Source organism: Manacus candei, unplaced genomic scaffold, assembly GCF_025592945.1.
Source record: "Manacus candei isolate 608988 ecotype Guabito, Panama unplaced genomic scaffold, ASM2559294v1 h1tg000015l, whole genome shotgun sequence".
NCBI classification, from domain to species: Eukaryota; Metazoa; Chordata; class Aves; order Passeriformes; family Pipridae; genus Manacus; species Manacus candei.
In genome coordinates this window covers 6,118,304-6,136,308 of record NW_026138063.1, presented here as the reverse complement: position 1 = coordinate 6,136,308, position 18,005 = coordinate 6,118,304, and the positions used below count along the sequence as shown (strand labels likewise).

General features: G+C 37.7%; 1 protein-coding gene across 11 annotated transcripts in view; it reads right to left on the bottom strand.

Annotated features, from left to right (window-relative positions):
* Positions 1-18,005, bottom strand: part of NAALADL2 (N-acetylated alpha-linked acidic dipeptidase like 2) — a 466,113-nt gene that overhangs the window by 192,491 nt on the left and 255,617 nt on the right. For all 11 annotated transcript variants that reach the window (XM_051781725.1, XM_051781724.1, XM_051781723.1 and 8 more), the window contains one exon: positions 2,734-3,004. In XM_051781725.1, the coding sequence (XP_051637685.1) occupies positions 2,734-3,004 (271 nt within the window). The remainder of the gene's footprint in view (positions 1-2,733; positions 3,005-18,005) is intronic.

Here is an 18,005-nt window from a genome sequence, read left to right as displayed (position 1 = left end):
AGATCACAAATGCTCACATTTTTACTCACAAATGCTGTTTAGACTGTTACCAGAAAGCACAAATTGGATGGCTCATACACAATGGTCGTATGATGAATGGACATGACAGGTGGTCAAAGAAAATGAGCCTTGCTGTTCTACAAATAACCTTGTCAACGTGAAGGTAGAGCTGTAGCTCTGCTGGTAGCCAGACTGCAATAGCTTAATGGTTTTATCTGCTTGAACTTCTAGCAAACCAAACAGACAAATGAGATACAATGAAGCAGCAGCACTGAAGCAGTATCAGCAATTCAACCTGATTAGGTGACACATAATGGAAATTTTCTGCTAAGGATGTGTCACATTTGAAAGAAAATTATTCAGATTATGAGTAGCTGTTATAAAAATACCTTTTCACAGGAAAGCCCTCATGATTTCACAATCACAACCCACGGCAGGATATTCAAAATATGCGCCTTGTAGATCCACCACAAGCAGTCAAGTCACTTTCTGATGGCTGAACCCAGCAACAGCCACCACCTGCAACTTCTCATTTAAAGTTTTTCTATTTCCATTAATTTAAATAATAGAGATTAGTGTACAGGATTGAAAGTCAGGATGCTTAGATCACTACCAACTCATCTGTACCCCAAACAAATGGGGAAATTTCCCTTTTAGACAAAACTCTAGAACTCAGGACGTTTTGGACAGACTTTCTGAAGAATAAAAGAACAGATCTGAAGTTTTGTAAGGGTGCTAAGGTGTCTCAAAGAACTGACTGTAAAACTGTGCACAGAGAGTCACACTTTGGCTCAAGAACAAGTCTGGAGTTTTGCCAAAGCCAAGGTCCAACCCTTGTGATTAGTACAGTGTGTGTGGTCCTCGTTTCTGCTGAACTTGGAGAGAAAACTGCCCTGAAACATAATGGAAGGTGGTGTATGTGCTGCTGGTAATAACATCAAGGATTTTTCCCGGAACATTGGATTTCCTTTAATCTGATGAATTGGTTAGCAACACATTGATTTTTATGAAATAAAACCTTAAAGGTCATAACTGTACTTTTATCTCATTACAGTTACTCTTATTAAGTTACAATGAGAAAATAATATTAAATATAGAGTTTTTATATGATATGAGAAGGAAAACCCGTTCATTAGTCCTTTTTATTTTCCCATGGAGAAGTTAAAGCATACATCATGCAGGTTAGGATCTCCTCTTGCCTACTTCATTTCTCTTCTTAACAGCAAACTCTGAAGTGGACAGATCTCCAGAACAGGGGCTCACGAGACTCAGTATGGAAAGTAGGCATGGTCAGTACACAAAAACAGGAGATGGAGAGAAGTTTTTCTCCCAAAGAAGAACAAGAACTCCATTCCTGCTCCTCTATAGGATTAAAAAGCTTCAATGCTTTTAAGAAAAAGATGCTGAAGCTTGCTGACTTCAAGATGAGAAACTTTTTACCCAGTCCTCATATTTCCTACAGTGAAAAATTCAAAATTAGATTAATAGTCTATACAATGGTTTAGTTAGCATTGTGCAGCTTTCCCCATTTTGAGTTATTGCAAGAGTTCCACAGCATTTTACATGTTATCAATAAAACTTATGGGCAGATGTTGTCACCAGCAAGAGGAAAATACATGACAGTTCTATTTTTATGTTAGAAATGAAGTAATTGATAATTTTAAATATTAAGATATTCAAAAAGTATAAAGTTATTTTGGAAGAGGTTCCTCCAAACCCAAAGCAATTCAAAATCTATTCCTATGTGGTGTAATAGTGTTCTAAGTCATGAAAACAAACATGCATTTTAAATCAAAAAGAAGGCAAGATGGAAAACCTCCTGCAACACTGGAATAACATACAATATTGTAAAAAAAGGAGAAAGACATTAGCTAACTGCTAATGCAGTTAGCAGAGAAATTGCAGTTTTTATATTTCAGAAATATTTATTGAGATTTATACTATCTCAGCTAGGAAAGCAAACAAATTATGATCCTTTTGTGCACCCCCAATGTATTTGGAAAGGATCTAAAGGAAGGCAGGCGGTGAAGACAGTAAACAGGATAAAACAAGATAATCCAAGATCTTCTTTCACTTGTCAAGTAACAAATCCCAATAGGCAGGATCTTTTCGCTGACAAAACTTCCCAACAAAATCTACAGTACAATGAAACTACAAATTGGGGGTTTCAAGAGGAAACAGAGCAGATGTGTCAACTGAGTTGTCATAAAAGAAAGTATGTGAGATCCACGACCGTAATTCAGGAGCTCCAGGTATTAGCCCAGCACTCCCACCTGCCTTAGTGCAGAAAGCCTCATCCTGCATGCCCTTCCTACGAGCATCCCTCAAACCAGTAGCACTCATACATCAGCAAGATAAAGTGTAGCTCTAGACACAGCTTTCAGAGTTTTATACCCAAGACAATTTAAAAACACAGATACTTAAAAAAAATTAATTTATATCTATCTATCTATCTATCTCATACGAAGTATTCAGGTCTGACTAGTTTATAAACTTGACTTAAGATTGTAAGATTAAATAAGATTGGCCACATCATATTTTATGCAAATGTGCTTATTTTAAAATAGGCTGGGCATTTCACCATGTTAACGACTGGATTTGATGATCTTACAGGGCTTTTCCTACCTAAATGCTTCTATGATCCTATGTGCCATTTTCCAGTCAAGGTCAACAAAAGCTGGTGTTTTCTAACTCTATTTCACCACAAATGACAGAGACAAATGGTCACATTACCTCAAGAGTTCCTTTGGCAGAGTAAGCTGCATACGAGTACAGGAGGTCTTGGCTATGAAGTGTTTTGGGGTCTCTGCTGCACTGTTGTCCACTCGGATAAAAGCATTCACCACTGCTTTTCAGAGTTACTGTGTTTGAAGAAGAGCCTGGTAGGTCAAGCAGAACAGAGTAGTTCACCAGCCGGACATCTTCCAGGCCTTGGGAATGCCACTGAACCAGAATTTTCATTGCAATGTCTACATCATCTTCCCTAGGGAACTGTAACAAATCTCTGGAAAAAAACCAAAACAACACACAAGTAAACACAGGTTTAGTTTCTTTCCCACCATAACATTTGTACCTTAGTAGGCATCAGTGCATAATTTTATTCATAATCTATCATCAAATGTGCAAAAAAACCCAACCACCCTTCACTCCTTTGCAAATAATTTCTTATCAACTATGAGACAAAAGCAACTGCTTTTTGAGAAATAAAATTAAAAATAATTATAGGAAAAACATTCAATTGAAATAAAGGATCCTACAGAAATTATCACATAACTGTTTTGAAATTCATATATGTGGCACTGATCAAATTTCTGATAGAGCATCAATTTAATCAACTTTTAAATAGGAAGTACACAATCTGAAGTCACATTTCAGGGATTTCAGGGAGGGCATGATGCTGAAAATTAGTTGTAATTATATGTTTGACTTCAATTCAACAAGTAAAGGAAATTTACTAAGCAGAATGCAACTGTTCCCCCAAATATTGTGGTCACTGTCAGGGTGTCCTCCTGAGATTTCCTATCTGCACTACAGGATTAGCTGAGCAACCACCTTGGCAAACACAGAGACAAACCTGGAAATTATCTACTGACAGGTCAACTGAGGATTCAGACAGGTTGGTCTGGGTGTGTATCACCAGGTTTGCATCAGGGTTCAACACTGGCTGCCAGATGGGCCACAGGATGAGGGCACCAAAGGACCACCCTCCTCCCCAGCAAATGCCAAAAGATTCGAGATGTTGAAACTATTTGCATGATAACTTTAGAGGACAGGCATGCTGAAGGGACAGTTAAAGGTTTTCCCTACTTATATAGGCAAGCAGTCATTTAAGCAAAGCAGGACAGCAAAAAAAAAATGCATTATTATTCAAATAAAAAGCACTATCCAAACACAGCACAAAAAGTTTATGGAATATTTGCTGAATTTTCTGAGGATTTTTTTTATTGTGTGTGTGTGTGTTTCTATGAAGCTCTCAGGACTGAGAAAGAAGATTAAGGATCACAGAGGTATTGATTTCCAAGCACAGAGATACTGAAACTCTTGTCCTCAATCATCTCTTCACAAAAAGGCCAATTAAATTTAGCTGCTTTAAGGTCTTAGGTCTTAGTAGAATGTAAAAAAATACCCTGGCTGTCTTGCACACATGAAAAAAAAAGGGTGAATAATGTACAATCTTTTTAAGCAAGCAATAGGTATTTGAGAATCCCACCAAGTGCTGTGGTATCCCTGCAATGCTGCATGTGAGATACTCCTGGATAAAGGTACCAGCACTACTTCCAGAAGGGTCTGCACTAACCCCAGGACAGAAGTCAATCACAAAGACTCCCTTCTTCACCTCAACAAAACTATCTTGTGGTTGAACAAACCTTTAAAAAAAAAAAAAATCAACATTTACTGCCTAGATAACATCAAACCCTTAAAAAAGACAGAAAGGGAAGTTATGGCACCTATTACACCTAGAAAAGGCTCAAAAATGGTGTACTATATTCAGTGTCTAATGTCCATTATCACACTACATAGGCAAAATAATTATTCCAACATCAAAGGCCTTTTAAAAATATACATATATTTATATAAAGAAGTTAGTTTGTTGTTGTGGGGGTTTTTTTAAATATATTTGCTCAAAGCAATATATTGTATCCCAGGTCACACTGTATGTGAATAACCCAGTTGGAGCAAAGTTTAAAATCTTTACAAGAACACTGGACTTAAGTTGAAGACTTCAGGGATCCTGTCAGGAAGAATAACTGTCTCACAGATTTAATCTTTTTAAATTATCTAAAATAAGTCTTCGAGCAGTCTACACCAAACAGATGAGTTAATCCAATCTGTAGTATATTACAAGTTTCCAATTTCATCTCCTGTGCCTGTTAATGTAATGACATAAACTTGGGCAGTGCAGAAATACAGAAAGCTGTTTGATTAACACAATCATTAACAGAATATCTGCATTTCCCTCAGGTGATGGAAGCATTAATAGAATTAATAATTAAAGAAATTTATCCTAGGCCAATAAGGTTATGGCATATTGCAAGAAGAAGTACTGAGTTGCAATAAAAGGAATTAAGCATTAAGAGAGGAATAAGCAAATTGCTCCCTTAGTAATAGAAGAAAAATTACTTTCCGCTTCATAATTAAATAAGAATGTATTTGAAACTTTTGTGACAACATATCTGATTAAGTTACAGAAATGAGCACACTCACTATTTACTCCATAACATCTTTAAAGCATGTTAAAATCAAATTTCAAATTATAAGCACACATTATATTACAATAAATCAGCACATATTAGAATACTTTAATAAACCTTACGAACAGCACCAGAAAGATTTTTTTTCCAGATTTATTATAATCCCTAACTCGCATTTGCCTTTGATGCTGACTGTATGAACTTAAAGTCAGAGTTAATTTAACTCATTATTTTTTCACATACTAATTGTGCACCATGCATAATATGCAAAAACAGTATTTTCTAAACCCAGCCAAATTTGGAAAAGTGCAAAGTTTGGCAGTTCTGCCTGGAAAAATCCCAACACCTCACATGCACTTCTTAGTCCTTCTCTACAAATTCTCAATTAACTTACTTCCTAAAACTTCCAGGCCTCAGAGACTCACAGCAGTAAGATTTAAGCAGTGGAGGGAAGGAGGCCCTTGGGATGAGGATGTTTCTCAGCTCTGCAGGCGGCTGCACTTTCAGTAGGAATCAATAGCAATGTGATTGCCAATTTCCACTTACAATACTGCCTTTAATAACCTCAGCCAAATTTTTGATTCCCTTGCTCACATTTAAAAAGCTACTTTATTCAGTTTTTTTTTCAGGTTCATTCAATGGGAATAACCACAAAGCTAATGGGCACATCTCAGTTGCTGTAAATCTATATAATCTAGTAAAGTGGAGCCACCACAGACTTGATTTGGTCTCAAGTTAGAATCAACACTAATAAATATAACAATAACAGTCTGAATACTACTGTGCCCTTATAGGATGCTCTCAAAGAGATTTCCAAAAATTACTGGCCTTTACTTTCTAATGCAGATCAGATATTGAACTAATGTACGTCAGAACAGGATATAAATTTGTTTTATGAGCATTCTGCTCTATCTCAAATATGTTCAGTTCCTGAACTGATAAACAGATAAAACTGAACTTAAAACTCAGAAAGCACACCCTACTTCAAATGAACAAGGTAAAGTTTTCCCACTCTGATATGACGACAAGATCAAAAAAATGTTTATGAAGACACATGATTAGAATTCTTGTCTAAATAAGAAATCTCAGTTGTACTTTACAGCCTGATCAGTTAAATGTCCTGCCTAGTGAGGAGGAAGAGACCACCAGTGTTGAAGATTCAAAGTCCTAAAGATAGGAAAACAACTTGAAATAAGACCAAGATACACATGAAATAAAGTCAGGTGTTCTGCAGCCTCTGAAGCTTCAAAAGGCCATTCCTTAACAGACGATTATAAAAGATAAATGAACACGCACACAAAATACACAAATTTCAGTTTTAATTTGGTAACCATGGGGAACATGGACCTTCTGTGGCTTAATGGAAAGTCATTTGCTACAACAGCACTTTTTGACACAGCTTGCTAAAGGAGAGAACAAGGTACTGCAAATAAGCTCGCTGCTCATTGCTGGGACACTGCAAAACACCACTCAACAGATACTGAAAAGTTACAACAGGTCACTCTAACGACCTAAAAATGGAATAATTTAACTGTATAATTTAATTACTTCTCAGATAATCCTATTAAATTGCTATAAACCCCCCACGAAACAAATCTAAAATTGCAGCAGGATTCTATAGATTCAATCTTAACAACCTACAGGGACAAAACTTCCCCTCAAATATGAAGAACTTCAAGTGTGGTTTCTTTGTATTTTTTTTTTTCTTTACACATTTGATGCCTGTACTGAAACGAGCACGGTGAAATGGCCTACACTTCGTGGCCTATTAAAAAAAAAAATCTTCTGAATTACAGTTTTTCAGAGTTAAAAGTCTATCTAAGTGCCTTATTCCCAGATTCCGACTGTAAATTTTTACTCTTTATTTTCTTCCAGTTCACTGAAATTGTTGATAAAGCAATTTTTGGAATTTTAGATAAGAACTAAAAACAAATGTGATTTTGGAATTTTTACTGGCCGATTTTTCAGCTGAGTAGTGGTTTTCAAATTTCGTGAGCCACAACAAATTCACATATTTTGCAAAGCTACACCAGATCAAAGTGTTATCTTGTCTAATACGATGCTCCCAACAGCAGCTGGTAGCAGACAATCACAAAAGAATGCAAGAAACACATCATATGGGGTTATTATATTTATAGCCTCCCATGCATATGTCTTTTTTTCCTACCCACAAACTTTGTTCAGGCTGAGTTTTAAAAATGTTTACATATGTTGAGGATTTCAGAGCTCGTTTCAGACCATTAAGAGCCGAGCTGTGGCAGTTTCAGCGGCGCTGGGTGAGTGCACAGCACCCGCACAGACCAACTGCTCAGCACATGCACCCATGTTTTCCACAGTGGCAGGAGGAGCATTTATTTGTATCCATCACATAAGAGTGTGCACACACAGGAAACTGAATGCGTTCAGGAAATACCACCTGCCCAAGCCACATCTGCTTAAATTTTAATTACATGCTCCTGTTAATTAGGGCACTCAACTGGCTGGTCTCCAACTGCCCGATCGGATTTCCCGTGGTCTGAGTTGATGGCCACAAATTCACCGCTCTCAAAATAAATAAATATAAAAAAATCCATGCCCGTGAGAAATTAAATATCAGGAGGTTAGAATATGTGAGAGAAACATGGTGTAAACAGTTGACTATGTGGAGCTTGGTGCAGGACAGGATCCTGAACCACCTCAGGCTCTTCAGGTTACATTGCAAAGCCACCAGCATCTGCTACAGAAAGCAGATCCATGACATGTCCTTCGTCACATCTACCATCAGTCTCCATACATTCTGGATATTCTGGGCATATTTCTAGCACTGATATGAATACTACTAATAGTTTAGTAGTAGTAGTATTATGGATTATAATATCAGTCAGGGGTCACAAGAAATCTGGTACTGTGTTGATTCCAGTCTCATGATGACCATAGTATTGATCAAAATTAACAGGTAAGGCTATTCAGATATGCTTCCTACATTATAAACAAGCAATAATACTGGTCTACAGCATGAAAGCAATGGAAAGCACTGGTTAAACAGAACATTTGGACACCAGAGATGGCCAGCAGCTTTGTGACATGGTGCTACTGCTTGGAATCACAGAATGGTTTGGGTTGGAAGGGACATTAAAGATCATCTAGTGCCAAATTGCCAAATCCCTATCATGGGCAGGAACACCTTCCTCTAGACCATCTTGCTCCAAGCCCCATCCAACCTGGCCCTGAACACTTCCAGGGTGGGGCATCCACAGCTCCTCTTGGAAACCTGTGCCAGGGGGCTCACACCCCTCCTGTCACAGTAGTCTCTCCACTGGAGATGGACCTCTCATGGGAGGCAGTGTTTTTTGCCAGCCCACACCATCATCCAGTTCTGCAGGACAGAAAAAAAATCATAACAGGCTTATCAGAACACAGTATGAAATCATGGTCTGTCCTATTGATGGAAAAGTCAAATCCCTGCACATTCTTGTGTAACAACATCTCACTTTTGCTGTCAAAGGCAGCTTTACAGAGCTGCACCTGTGTACCACTAAGAATTCTACACAGGGCCTACTATATAGATTTAACATTCTTTAACATAAAGGAGTATGATTTATGACAGCTTTTACTTTTCACAGACACAGACTAAATGCAATTCATGAAACCATAAAAAATACGGAACATCAGATACCAGAACACCAGCTCTAAATTTGGTTGCACAGTTCTCCAGCCAAAAAAAGCGCTTTTGAACCTTTTTTTTTGTTTTAAACATGTGGCTTTTGGATATATTCTACAAAAAGGGACCTGAGTTATCTCTTTAGAAAGTCACATCATAAGTAGGTCCAAAGCTACTTTTAAACAAAACTTCATAGCATTTTTGTACTGTGTTTAAGTCCACCTGGGTATTAGAGTTTCACAGGGGTATCCGACCATATGTACCCTCTCCTATCATAGTATAATTACATGCAGAACTGCTTCAGGGCAAACCTCTCATTTTCCTGGGAAGTTCTTTGCCATGGGATTGAAGAAGACCCTCAGATCTCAGCTCATGCTGGTTCCCAAGTTTAGCTATTTTGTACATTTTTTTTTTTCTCTGCAGGACTACCAAGCATATTGCTCCTACCCACCACATCAGACAGTCAAATGCCTTTCATATTTTTTAAATAAAACTAACGAGGAGAGTTCAAATCTCACTTGCCAACATCAGGAGACAAGCCAAACTTGTATTCAAGGCAGATGGTGGAAGGCATTGAAAAATGACTGATCTCTCACTTCATGATTCCAATTTAGTGGAAAACAAGCAATTCATTGTTCCTCTACACTAAACATTGCTAAGTCATAAATTGGTCATAGGTAAGCTTTCCAAAGCTTTCTGAGGGATTTGGATGTCAGTTATGCTGACGTCTAGCCAGCATCCAAATCCTTCAAGTGCTCCAGGACATCAGAGCACCAATATGAGTTCTAACAAGGGTATATCAAATGATTACCCAGAGGAGGGTAAAAACAGGGCAAGCACATGCAAAACCCCTCAATTACTCTTCTAGTCCCTTTTAAGCTTACAAGATTTTTGAAAAAAAATTATAGCTCCAAATATGCGTGAATTAGAGAGTATTCACCTTATTCTTCAGCAATAACATGCCATTCTAAACCAAAAAAGACTCTTCCAGATCCATTTGCTTAATAAACAATTCTTCCAGTTACACAATCCTTTTGTTGTGGAAGAGAACACCCACAGTAAAACTCAATGTCTTGGCTATTCTATCAGACACAGAAACAACATAATAGCGTTTTAAAGCAGAATTAATGTAACAATATCCTCTACATGCTCAAAGTTCAGGACGCCATCGCATTTTAATGACCTATTAATGGACAACTATTCATTATCTCTTGTTATTGAAGAAAAAGGAAAATTGTCAAAAACTGTTATTGAATGATGCAGGTGCTGCAATTGAAGTAGTCATATGAATTAGAAGTTAATCTATTGAGTTCAGCTCTGTCACCACAAGGAGTATGTGGCCAGATCCACCAACAAACCAACTGACATTTGTAGAAATATACTCAATGAATCCAAGGCATCCAAGTTTTGAAAGGTAAGCATTTGTCAACAAGGCAGTCATCTGCAAATATGTTACATTCAAGATGGAAATTCACTGCATGTTCACTGTGTAAAAATTATGAGAGTTTGTCTCTTCTGAATCCTTTTACTCTAATTCTTAATAACTCCTGATATAAGTCACAGTTTCAGAAGGAACCATAGGTATAAACTGCATCCCAGCACAAGGGAGGTCCTTGTTTCATTATTCTGCGTGTGTTCTTCTAAAGCAACATAGTGAATACTCCCAGCATGTCATGAATCAGCAGCATCTGCAAGTGCCAGTCACAAAAACCCCTCACAGAAGATCCAAAAAACGTTGAACGTGCACTAGCATTTGAGTCCAGAAATTGCTGGGCAAAGAACTGAAGAGTTTAGTTAATTCAGATTCTTTGCAAGTCAGCCAAAAAGACTTTGAACATATGCAAAATACGTTATCTGGGTTGTAAATTTCATAGAAACTGTTCTTAATACATCAGATTTTCAAAAATAAAGACCTTCTTAATACAATTTCTATTTGCAATATGAGAGATGAATGGCAAAATATCAATATTACCACAGTACTTAATGAATGAATTGGTTTGTCAACAGAGCACAAAGGTACAGTAAAATTCACTGGCCAAGTGAAGGTTGTTTAAATGTGTTCATTTGCAATGGACTGTGAGCATGTGCAATTGGCTGAAGTTCTACTGCAAAATTTGGACAAAAAGTCTGTTAAATTACTGCTTTTCTATCACTTGCAATCTGAAGGCAAAATCTGAAAGGCAGTTGACTTTGACATTAAACCAGATGCCAAAGAAATAAAACCCACAAAAATGTGGAAGTTTTCAAAAAACTTTTATGATAAGCAAATCACCCAAGGGCAGAAAGGTAGGTTCCTTGACAGAGCAAGGAACAGAAACCAGACTGGCTGATTTACACTCCTGGCTTGCAATTATCGAAGTGCCTTACATTTTATTTAAAATCATATTTAATCATCTTTTTTTTTAAGCACTCACTTTTCCATGACATATATCTTGCTCAATTGCCCAGTGTAGAGATGGATGAGAATGTCATTTAGCACCTCTCCCCATCATTCTGGAAGCACATAAAAAAAAAAAAAGGATAGTAATCACTATCCATTTTAAGAATTGTTAATGAACCACAGAAACCTTAATATGGAGAATGACAGCTCCAGACCCTCAAATGGGCTATTTCAAAGACCCTAAGACTGTTAATCCCACAGAGAGAGGAGACAACTTTAACATTCTGTACCTCAGCACAAAAGAAGTCATTGTCATGTTTCACTGTTCCCTTTGGTTACAAGAGTGACATGCTCTCCTTTTAGCAAAGCAAGCAAACCTTGCTTCTTCCTAACACTGAGCCCTCAGGTTTCAAATACTTACCACAAACAGGACTGATCTACTCCTTCATACCTTTACTCTTTTTATTGCAATAAACTGCTTTCAACAGATGAACTGTCAGTAAAAAAAGTTCTTTCAAAATATATACACAGTGAAGATATCTAGACAAGAAACCTCTTTTTTATTATTATCACATGATAATCTCTTAGAGATTGAAAGATAATCTCTCAAATGTCATTTTCTCTCACAATCAATAAGATGACCTCAACTATTGTATTCTTCCTAACTTTCACTGTTGCTAAATTTCAGTCAAGAGATAGGTTTTCCTCTATGGTACACAGGATTGAGTGCATGCATAACATCACAAACTGTATCTTTGCATGATTCTATGTAAAGCATTTTAAATAAACTTGTACCATGTCCAAAGTCACATTAACATTCTGGATGGTGTAATCTATTTTAGTTTTATTTTGGACATATAAGGATATCCTAGCCTGTGTTTCAAATACAGCAAAGGGATTAATTTCATTCAAAGTTTATAGGTCCAGTTATTTAACAAAGGGATTTACTACTATTTTCTCATAATGCAAGAAATAAAACAAGTCCTGAGCTCCAAACAGCTGTGCCCTGCATTTTCCAACAGGTTGGGATGCCAGGGCAATGCCGAGGCACAGCGGAAGGAGCACAGGGAAAAGACAATCCCTCACCTTGAAAGTGTTTGCACATAACCCTGCATTCGCTGGCAGAGCACTGACCCAGCAGAACTTCACAATGATATAATCTTCTTTTCTTCCCAGACCACAGGGAATATGTCAGTGTCTCAATAAAATGTGACCAGCTGCATAATCAAGTCCAAGTGGTACCTTTTACTGTCAGGGACAATTAGGTTTACTTCCAGCAAGAGACCATTTCTGTGTGCATGTGAATAGCAGTTCATGCTTTTTCTATATAGAAAACCTATTGATCAAAAAAAAAAAAAAAACCACTCCAACTTGAAATCTTGCTTCTTATATAGAAAAAATCTGCTGATCAAAAATAATCTCAAAAAAAAAAAATACTGGCAGTATTTTATTCTTTTCAATTGTAGATCATGAGGTTACCCAGTGAACTCTAAATTAATTACATTCAATGTGTCACTCTGATGGCACTGGACATCTTTATTTGAACTGTATGATTTAACTTTTGAATAACATCCCAGTTCCCAAAGGACAATGAGGAATTAAGAAGGCATGCTAACGCAAAATCCTAGAAGAAAAACCAGAAATGTTTAGAGAAGCTACCTATTACTTGAAGATTTAGTATTACTTGGAATTAGATAGATCCCCAAATAAATGTTTAATTTTTAAATTAAAAATAAGGTTAAACCCTCATTTTATTTCATGAATTTCAAGAAGTAAACCCTACATACAGGAAAACCTCAGATAGCCACAAGATGATGCCATGTTTCTGTTACAAGCCTCATTTCCTTATCAGTGTATTTTAACATAGCAGTGCAATTCTAATGGAACTGGAGAGATTCCTAGCTGATACATGATCTTGGATGTTTTACAAAAATATATATTGGTTAAAATGAAAACTGCAGAGAGAAAAAAAAAAAGGAGCAAGGATAAAATACCACTCTATGTGCTTATATAAGGAAAATGTTATCATGAATGCCACATCACATGGTTTAGTTCAGATAATCTCCATCTGATCAGCTGAACAGCATTTCAGATGCATTTGTTTTATCTGAAAGCACTGACATCTTCCAGCTGACCATTCAGTTCTAACACACAACTGAGGAAATCAACGCTGAGAACCGAAACACTGTCCTGGAGTTATTTACGCTGTACCACAAATCAAATTGCTTGTGGATAAACTAAAAGCTCTCTCCGAATGAACAAGCATAAAATCTTATAAAGAGAGGCCCAGGAAGAGACCACAGGACATCACTTGGTTCAAGGCAGGCTCAGCTCACCCCACTGCCACTCCAGGCAGACGCTTTCCTGCCCTCTTCCAAAAATAGCAACTTGTCCATTTAAATAATCACCCTGCTGTATTTAGACACACTGTATTTTCTCCCTTCCACCACTCATGTTGAGAACAGGCTAATCTTTTTCTCCCTGCAACAGTTTTTTTATGTATTTAAGGATTGCTCTTATGGCTATCCTTCACCTGATCTTGTCTTAAAACCAAACTGTCTCAGTGTTTTCATCCATTTCCTAAGAGCTACTGCTTCTGACATCTTCAATTGCCCTCCTGACCTCTTCTGGCCCTCTTCCAGCATGACCCCAGTCCTCTGAAACTGAAGTCCAACCAGAGGAGACTCTGAATATGCCACTTGCACTGAAAATGAAGGATTAGTATCCAATTATCGTTTGCCTCCATGAAAGTCAATTATTATTCCTCTGCTGTCGTTTATTCTGATTTCACCTCTGTACCTCTCCAGTAAGTTCACTGGTTCCTTTAGCTCTGTTGACCTCCCCATTTCATCACTGATTTGCTTCAAGAAGGACTGGTCCTGAATACATCTTTACGAACTGTATAAAATAGGTCAGATTTTCAAAGTGCTGAGAATTCGCTGTTAAGAATTCATTTTTTCTGCCCCCCAAAAAACAAACAGCTCCCACAGAGACAACTAACCCTAAGTACAAGACTTCAAGATTTGTGCTGACTTCATTGTATACCAGTGTGTACACTACAAGGATAAATTTTTAAAGCAGGCAAAATTCGAAGTATTTGTTTGCTCAGTTCCAAGCCTCTCCCAGTCTCAAGTCTGAAGCTGCTCTGAGTTTTGGCTTCCAAAGCCATTGCTCCCTTTGCAATGTACTACAGAATCCTGTAAGTTTAGAGCAAATCTGCTGCAACCACCTGCACAGTCCACTTCAGGTCCACACAAAAAAGTCCTTTCTATCACTTCTAAGGCTGATGTACCCACTTCATCTCTTCTCAGTAGTCTCATAAAACCCACACAGCTCCAGTGAAGTGCATCCTTAAGGGGCACATTATAACCCTTGGGTGTGCAGGGCAAAATGGAGGTGTCACAGTGCAGTTTTCTAGAAAAGTGACAGGAAAAGGACCTGACCTGCTCCTCCCTTCACCTTCCCCTTTGACATGTGTTAGTATATACAACATTCTCTGTTGTCACCTTGCATGCCCAAAAGTGTACCTCACTCCCCCACAAGCCATCTATTTACCCACATTTTCTTTCCTGTTCTAGACTTCCCTTGAACTTCTGGACCTTCTTTAACTGAAAATAAAATAAGCCACACAAAGTCTTCCCAGAACAGCAGGTGCTGGTTTCATGGAATAGCAATACTTACATTGTCTAATTCATTTTCAGCCTCTCTTATGATCTAACTAAAATTTCAAAGCCCATTTTTAAGCAAATAAAGCACAAATAAAAAGAACAAAACAACAGCAATACACAGATGTTCAGGAATTGGAATTGAGGCTGGAAAATGCCCCCTAGTATTCAGTATACTTTGATGTGCAATCACCTGAACTGCTCATTGCCAGGACAAATGGATATTGCAGTGCAGAGATGGTTCAACCTGAAGGCTGAGGGGGTGGCTGCTGATAGACAGTAAAAGTGTGCTATCCCAAAGCTACAGCATCAATTAATTCTTTTTGGGGAAAAAAAAAGCAGAATCATTACATATCAATGGAAAACCCAGGTACATTTTCTTGTCTTTCTTCCTGCAAATGTATTATGAGTCTAAATTTGCTTTTAATGCAGAGTTAGGGAAACTACAGACAGACAAGAGGACACAAAACATTCAGAAATATTGCATGGTCATCCAGCACTGCTTCTCACATCTACTAGGAAGACAAAGTCATCTATTAAACTATCAGCTAGCTGGAGGAATTGTGGGAGGCAGATGGTCTGTTTGTTATTAACATGACATGACTACTCATATTCTTGGTAATAAACTACCTACGTGGATTATGCAGACACAACATTTCATCTCCAAGTTTCTAAGAATCTGTGACATTAACACATATGAAAAATTCACTGACACATAAAAAGGATAAATATAACAATGGGAAAACCAGTAAGGGCTAAGAAGTCTAAACATATTTAATCAAGCTGAACCACACAGAGCAAGTTCAGATTTTTTAATCAGGGGACAAAGGAAACGTCAAACCACAACTGTTGCAGTGTTGCTACAGTAAAATGCATAAACGGACCTAAAAAAAAAAAAGAAGTAAAAATTGGAAAAAATTAACTATACCTGAAACAATGGGCACTAAACTAGATGTATCTGTAAAGTTTTAGGAAAACTGAAGATAAATTCAACTGTGTTTCACTGGAAACCTTCAGAAAACCAAGCTACCTCAGCTGGCAAATGCAGGAACCCACCAAGTGTTTCACTGCAGCCTAATGCATATCGTGTCCCTTCTTCCATTTCCCCCCCAACACACCCCCAAACTGGCTCAGATTAATGGCCCACACTGCTGCCTATTCACCGGCGTTTTCACTGCAGGCAGAATTCTGCCAAAAAGAGAAAAACAAGACAGTGAAAGACTCAACAATTCATGGGCATTTGTTCCTCAGCGCAACACATTGTAACAGTAAGTTACGGATTTTGCACGCATCTACTCTAATAAACTGATTTAAATTATACAAGTGCAAATCCACATGTGGCCGTTAATTTAAAGTAGTTGCTCTGCTTAATGAGAAATCACTGGAGGCTTTTATTTCTCCACATTTTCTGCTGGCTGTAGGCGTGCCCACAAGCAGCCTCCATAACTCCACTGCCAGGAAGCAGTGATACATCACCCCTGCAAGAACTGCAAGCTCTCCCCCAACCCCAATTAAAACCACATACAAGTAAGCTCTTTTTAAAACAAAATATACATGCCTAAATTTAGATCAACTCCTTAACCTTCTTCCAGAGCAGAGACAAGGATAACTGGGACAGCATTTATTGACATCTGAATTTTGGTTAGATGCTTCATCAAGTTACTTGGAATTAAAACTTCATTTTACAAGCAACAATTACTACAAGACCTGAGCAATTTGGGGCATGTTAGGAGGTAAAAAGTAGAAGTGCATTACTGTGTGTCTTGCCACTAAAGAAAATATGATCCAGAAATGCATGCAATGTTGAATGAAACAAATTGTGGATTTTATTCAATCTGATTGCCAATTAAAATAAATATCACATGTGGTTAAGCTTAGAAATTCACTTTATTTGAAATCACTGTAACACAGAACACAAGGGAAGATGCTAAGCATATTTTCAGTGAAGTTAATAGTTTTGTCAACGAAATACAATATTAGCTGTGATATTTATGTAAGCAATATCTTCCAGAGTGCCTACAGGACTTAGGAAAGCAAAAAGACTTAAGCTTCTCTTTTGAATTGCACGTGGGAGCATCTCTTCTACAGACTGTTTGAAATAGCAAATTTCCTTAGTGATTTACAGAAATGCTTTATCAGTGCAGAGTCTGGGTACACACAGAGAAAGCACCAAAAGGCTACAGTCACCCAAATATGTGGCAGTCACTGTGAATTAAGAGGAATTCCTTAAAAATTATTATTTTAAAGAGAAAAATCTTTGCTTCTGTATCTTTCTCAGTGAACTCTAGTTTGACAAGACAGTCAAATCATGGCTATACCTCCCCTTCTTTCTGAAGTTTCGTGATTTGCTTTGGGGAGGGTCACCTCATGTCACACACTTTTTTTACCGTTCTTGCAATTTTTCTACCACTTCTTTTCATCCTCCTCCTCTTCACACTACAAACTGTACTTTGGTTACCTCAGCCTTTGATGGCTTCACATCTGCTCCCTTACATTTCCACATTTCACTTCTGCAACGTCCCTTGTCAACTCCAGCCCACTATTCCACTATAACATATTACTTTATGTGCTCAGCTGACAGGATCAGCAAACAAATAATATAATGTATTTGAGCCTTGGGACCAAATAAATGACTGATGAGGCAAATATAGCTCGAGTGGAGAAAGAAAGGAAGAATTAAACCTGATAGGCGAGCTGGACCACGTATGCCTCCCCCAGCCTTTCATCATGCATATCACATGGAAAACACTCCAGAAGCATGGGCTTATAAAAATAATTTACTCACAATATCCAGATGGTGAGTGGGGAGAGGAATAGCCTAGCTGCTGGAAGTGTTTTCTCACCTTGTATTCATATTTTAAAGTTTTAGATAAAAGTGATGTCACCTGAGGTGACTTGGCAGCCTGTGCCCACGAGTTGGCTCTCTAGGCTAGCAATAGGTACAAATCTGTACAAAGATGGGTAAAACCTTTTTCTACCTCAATAATTAGGTCCTAAATTTTATTTAAGAATATTACTTATAGCCTTCATGACTAATACAGCACATCTTTTTTGGAGGAACAAAAGAGTAGCTTATTTAAGGGTTTTTTTGGGGAAAAAAATCATTCTAAGATTTTGTATAACTTATC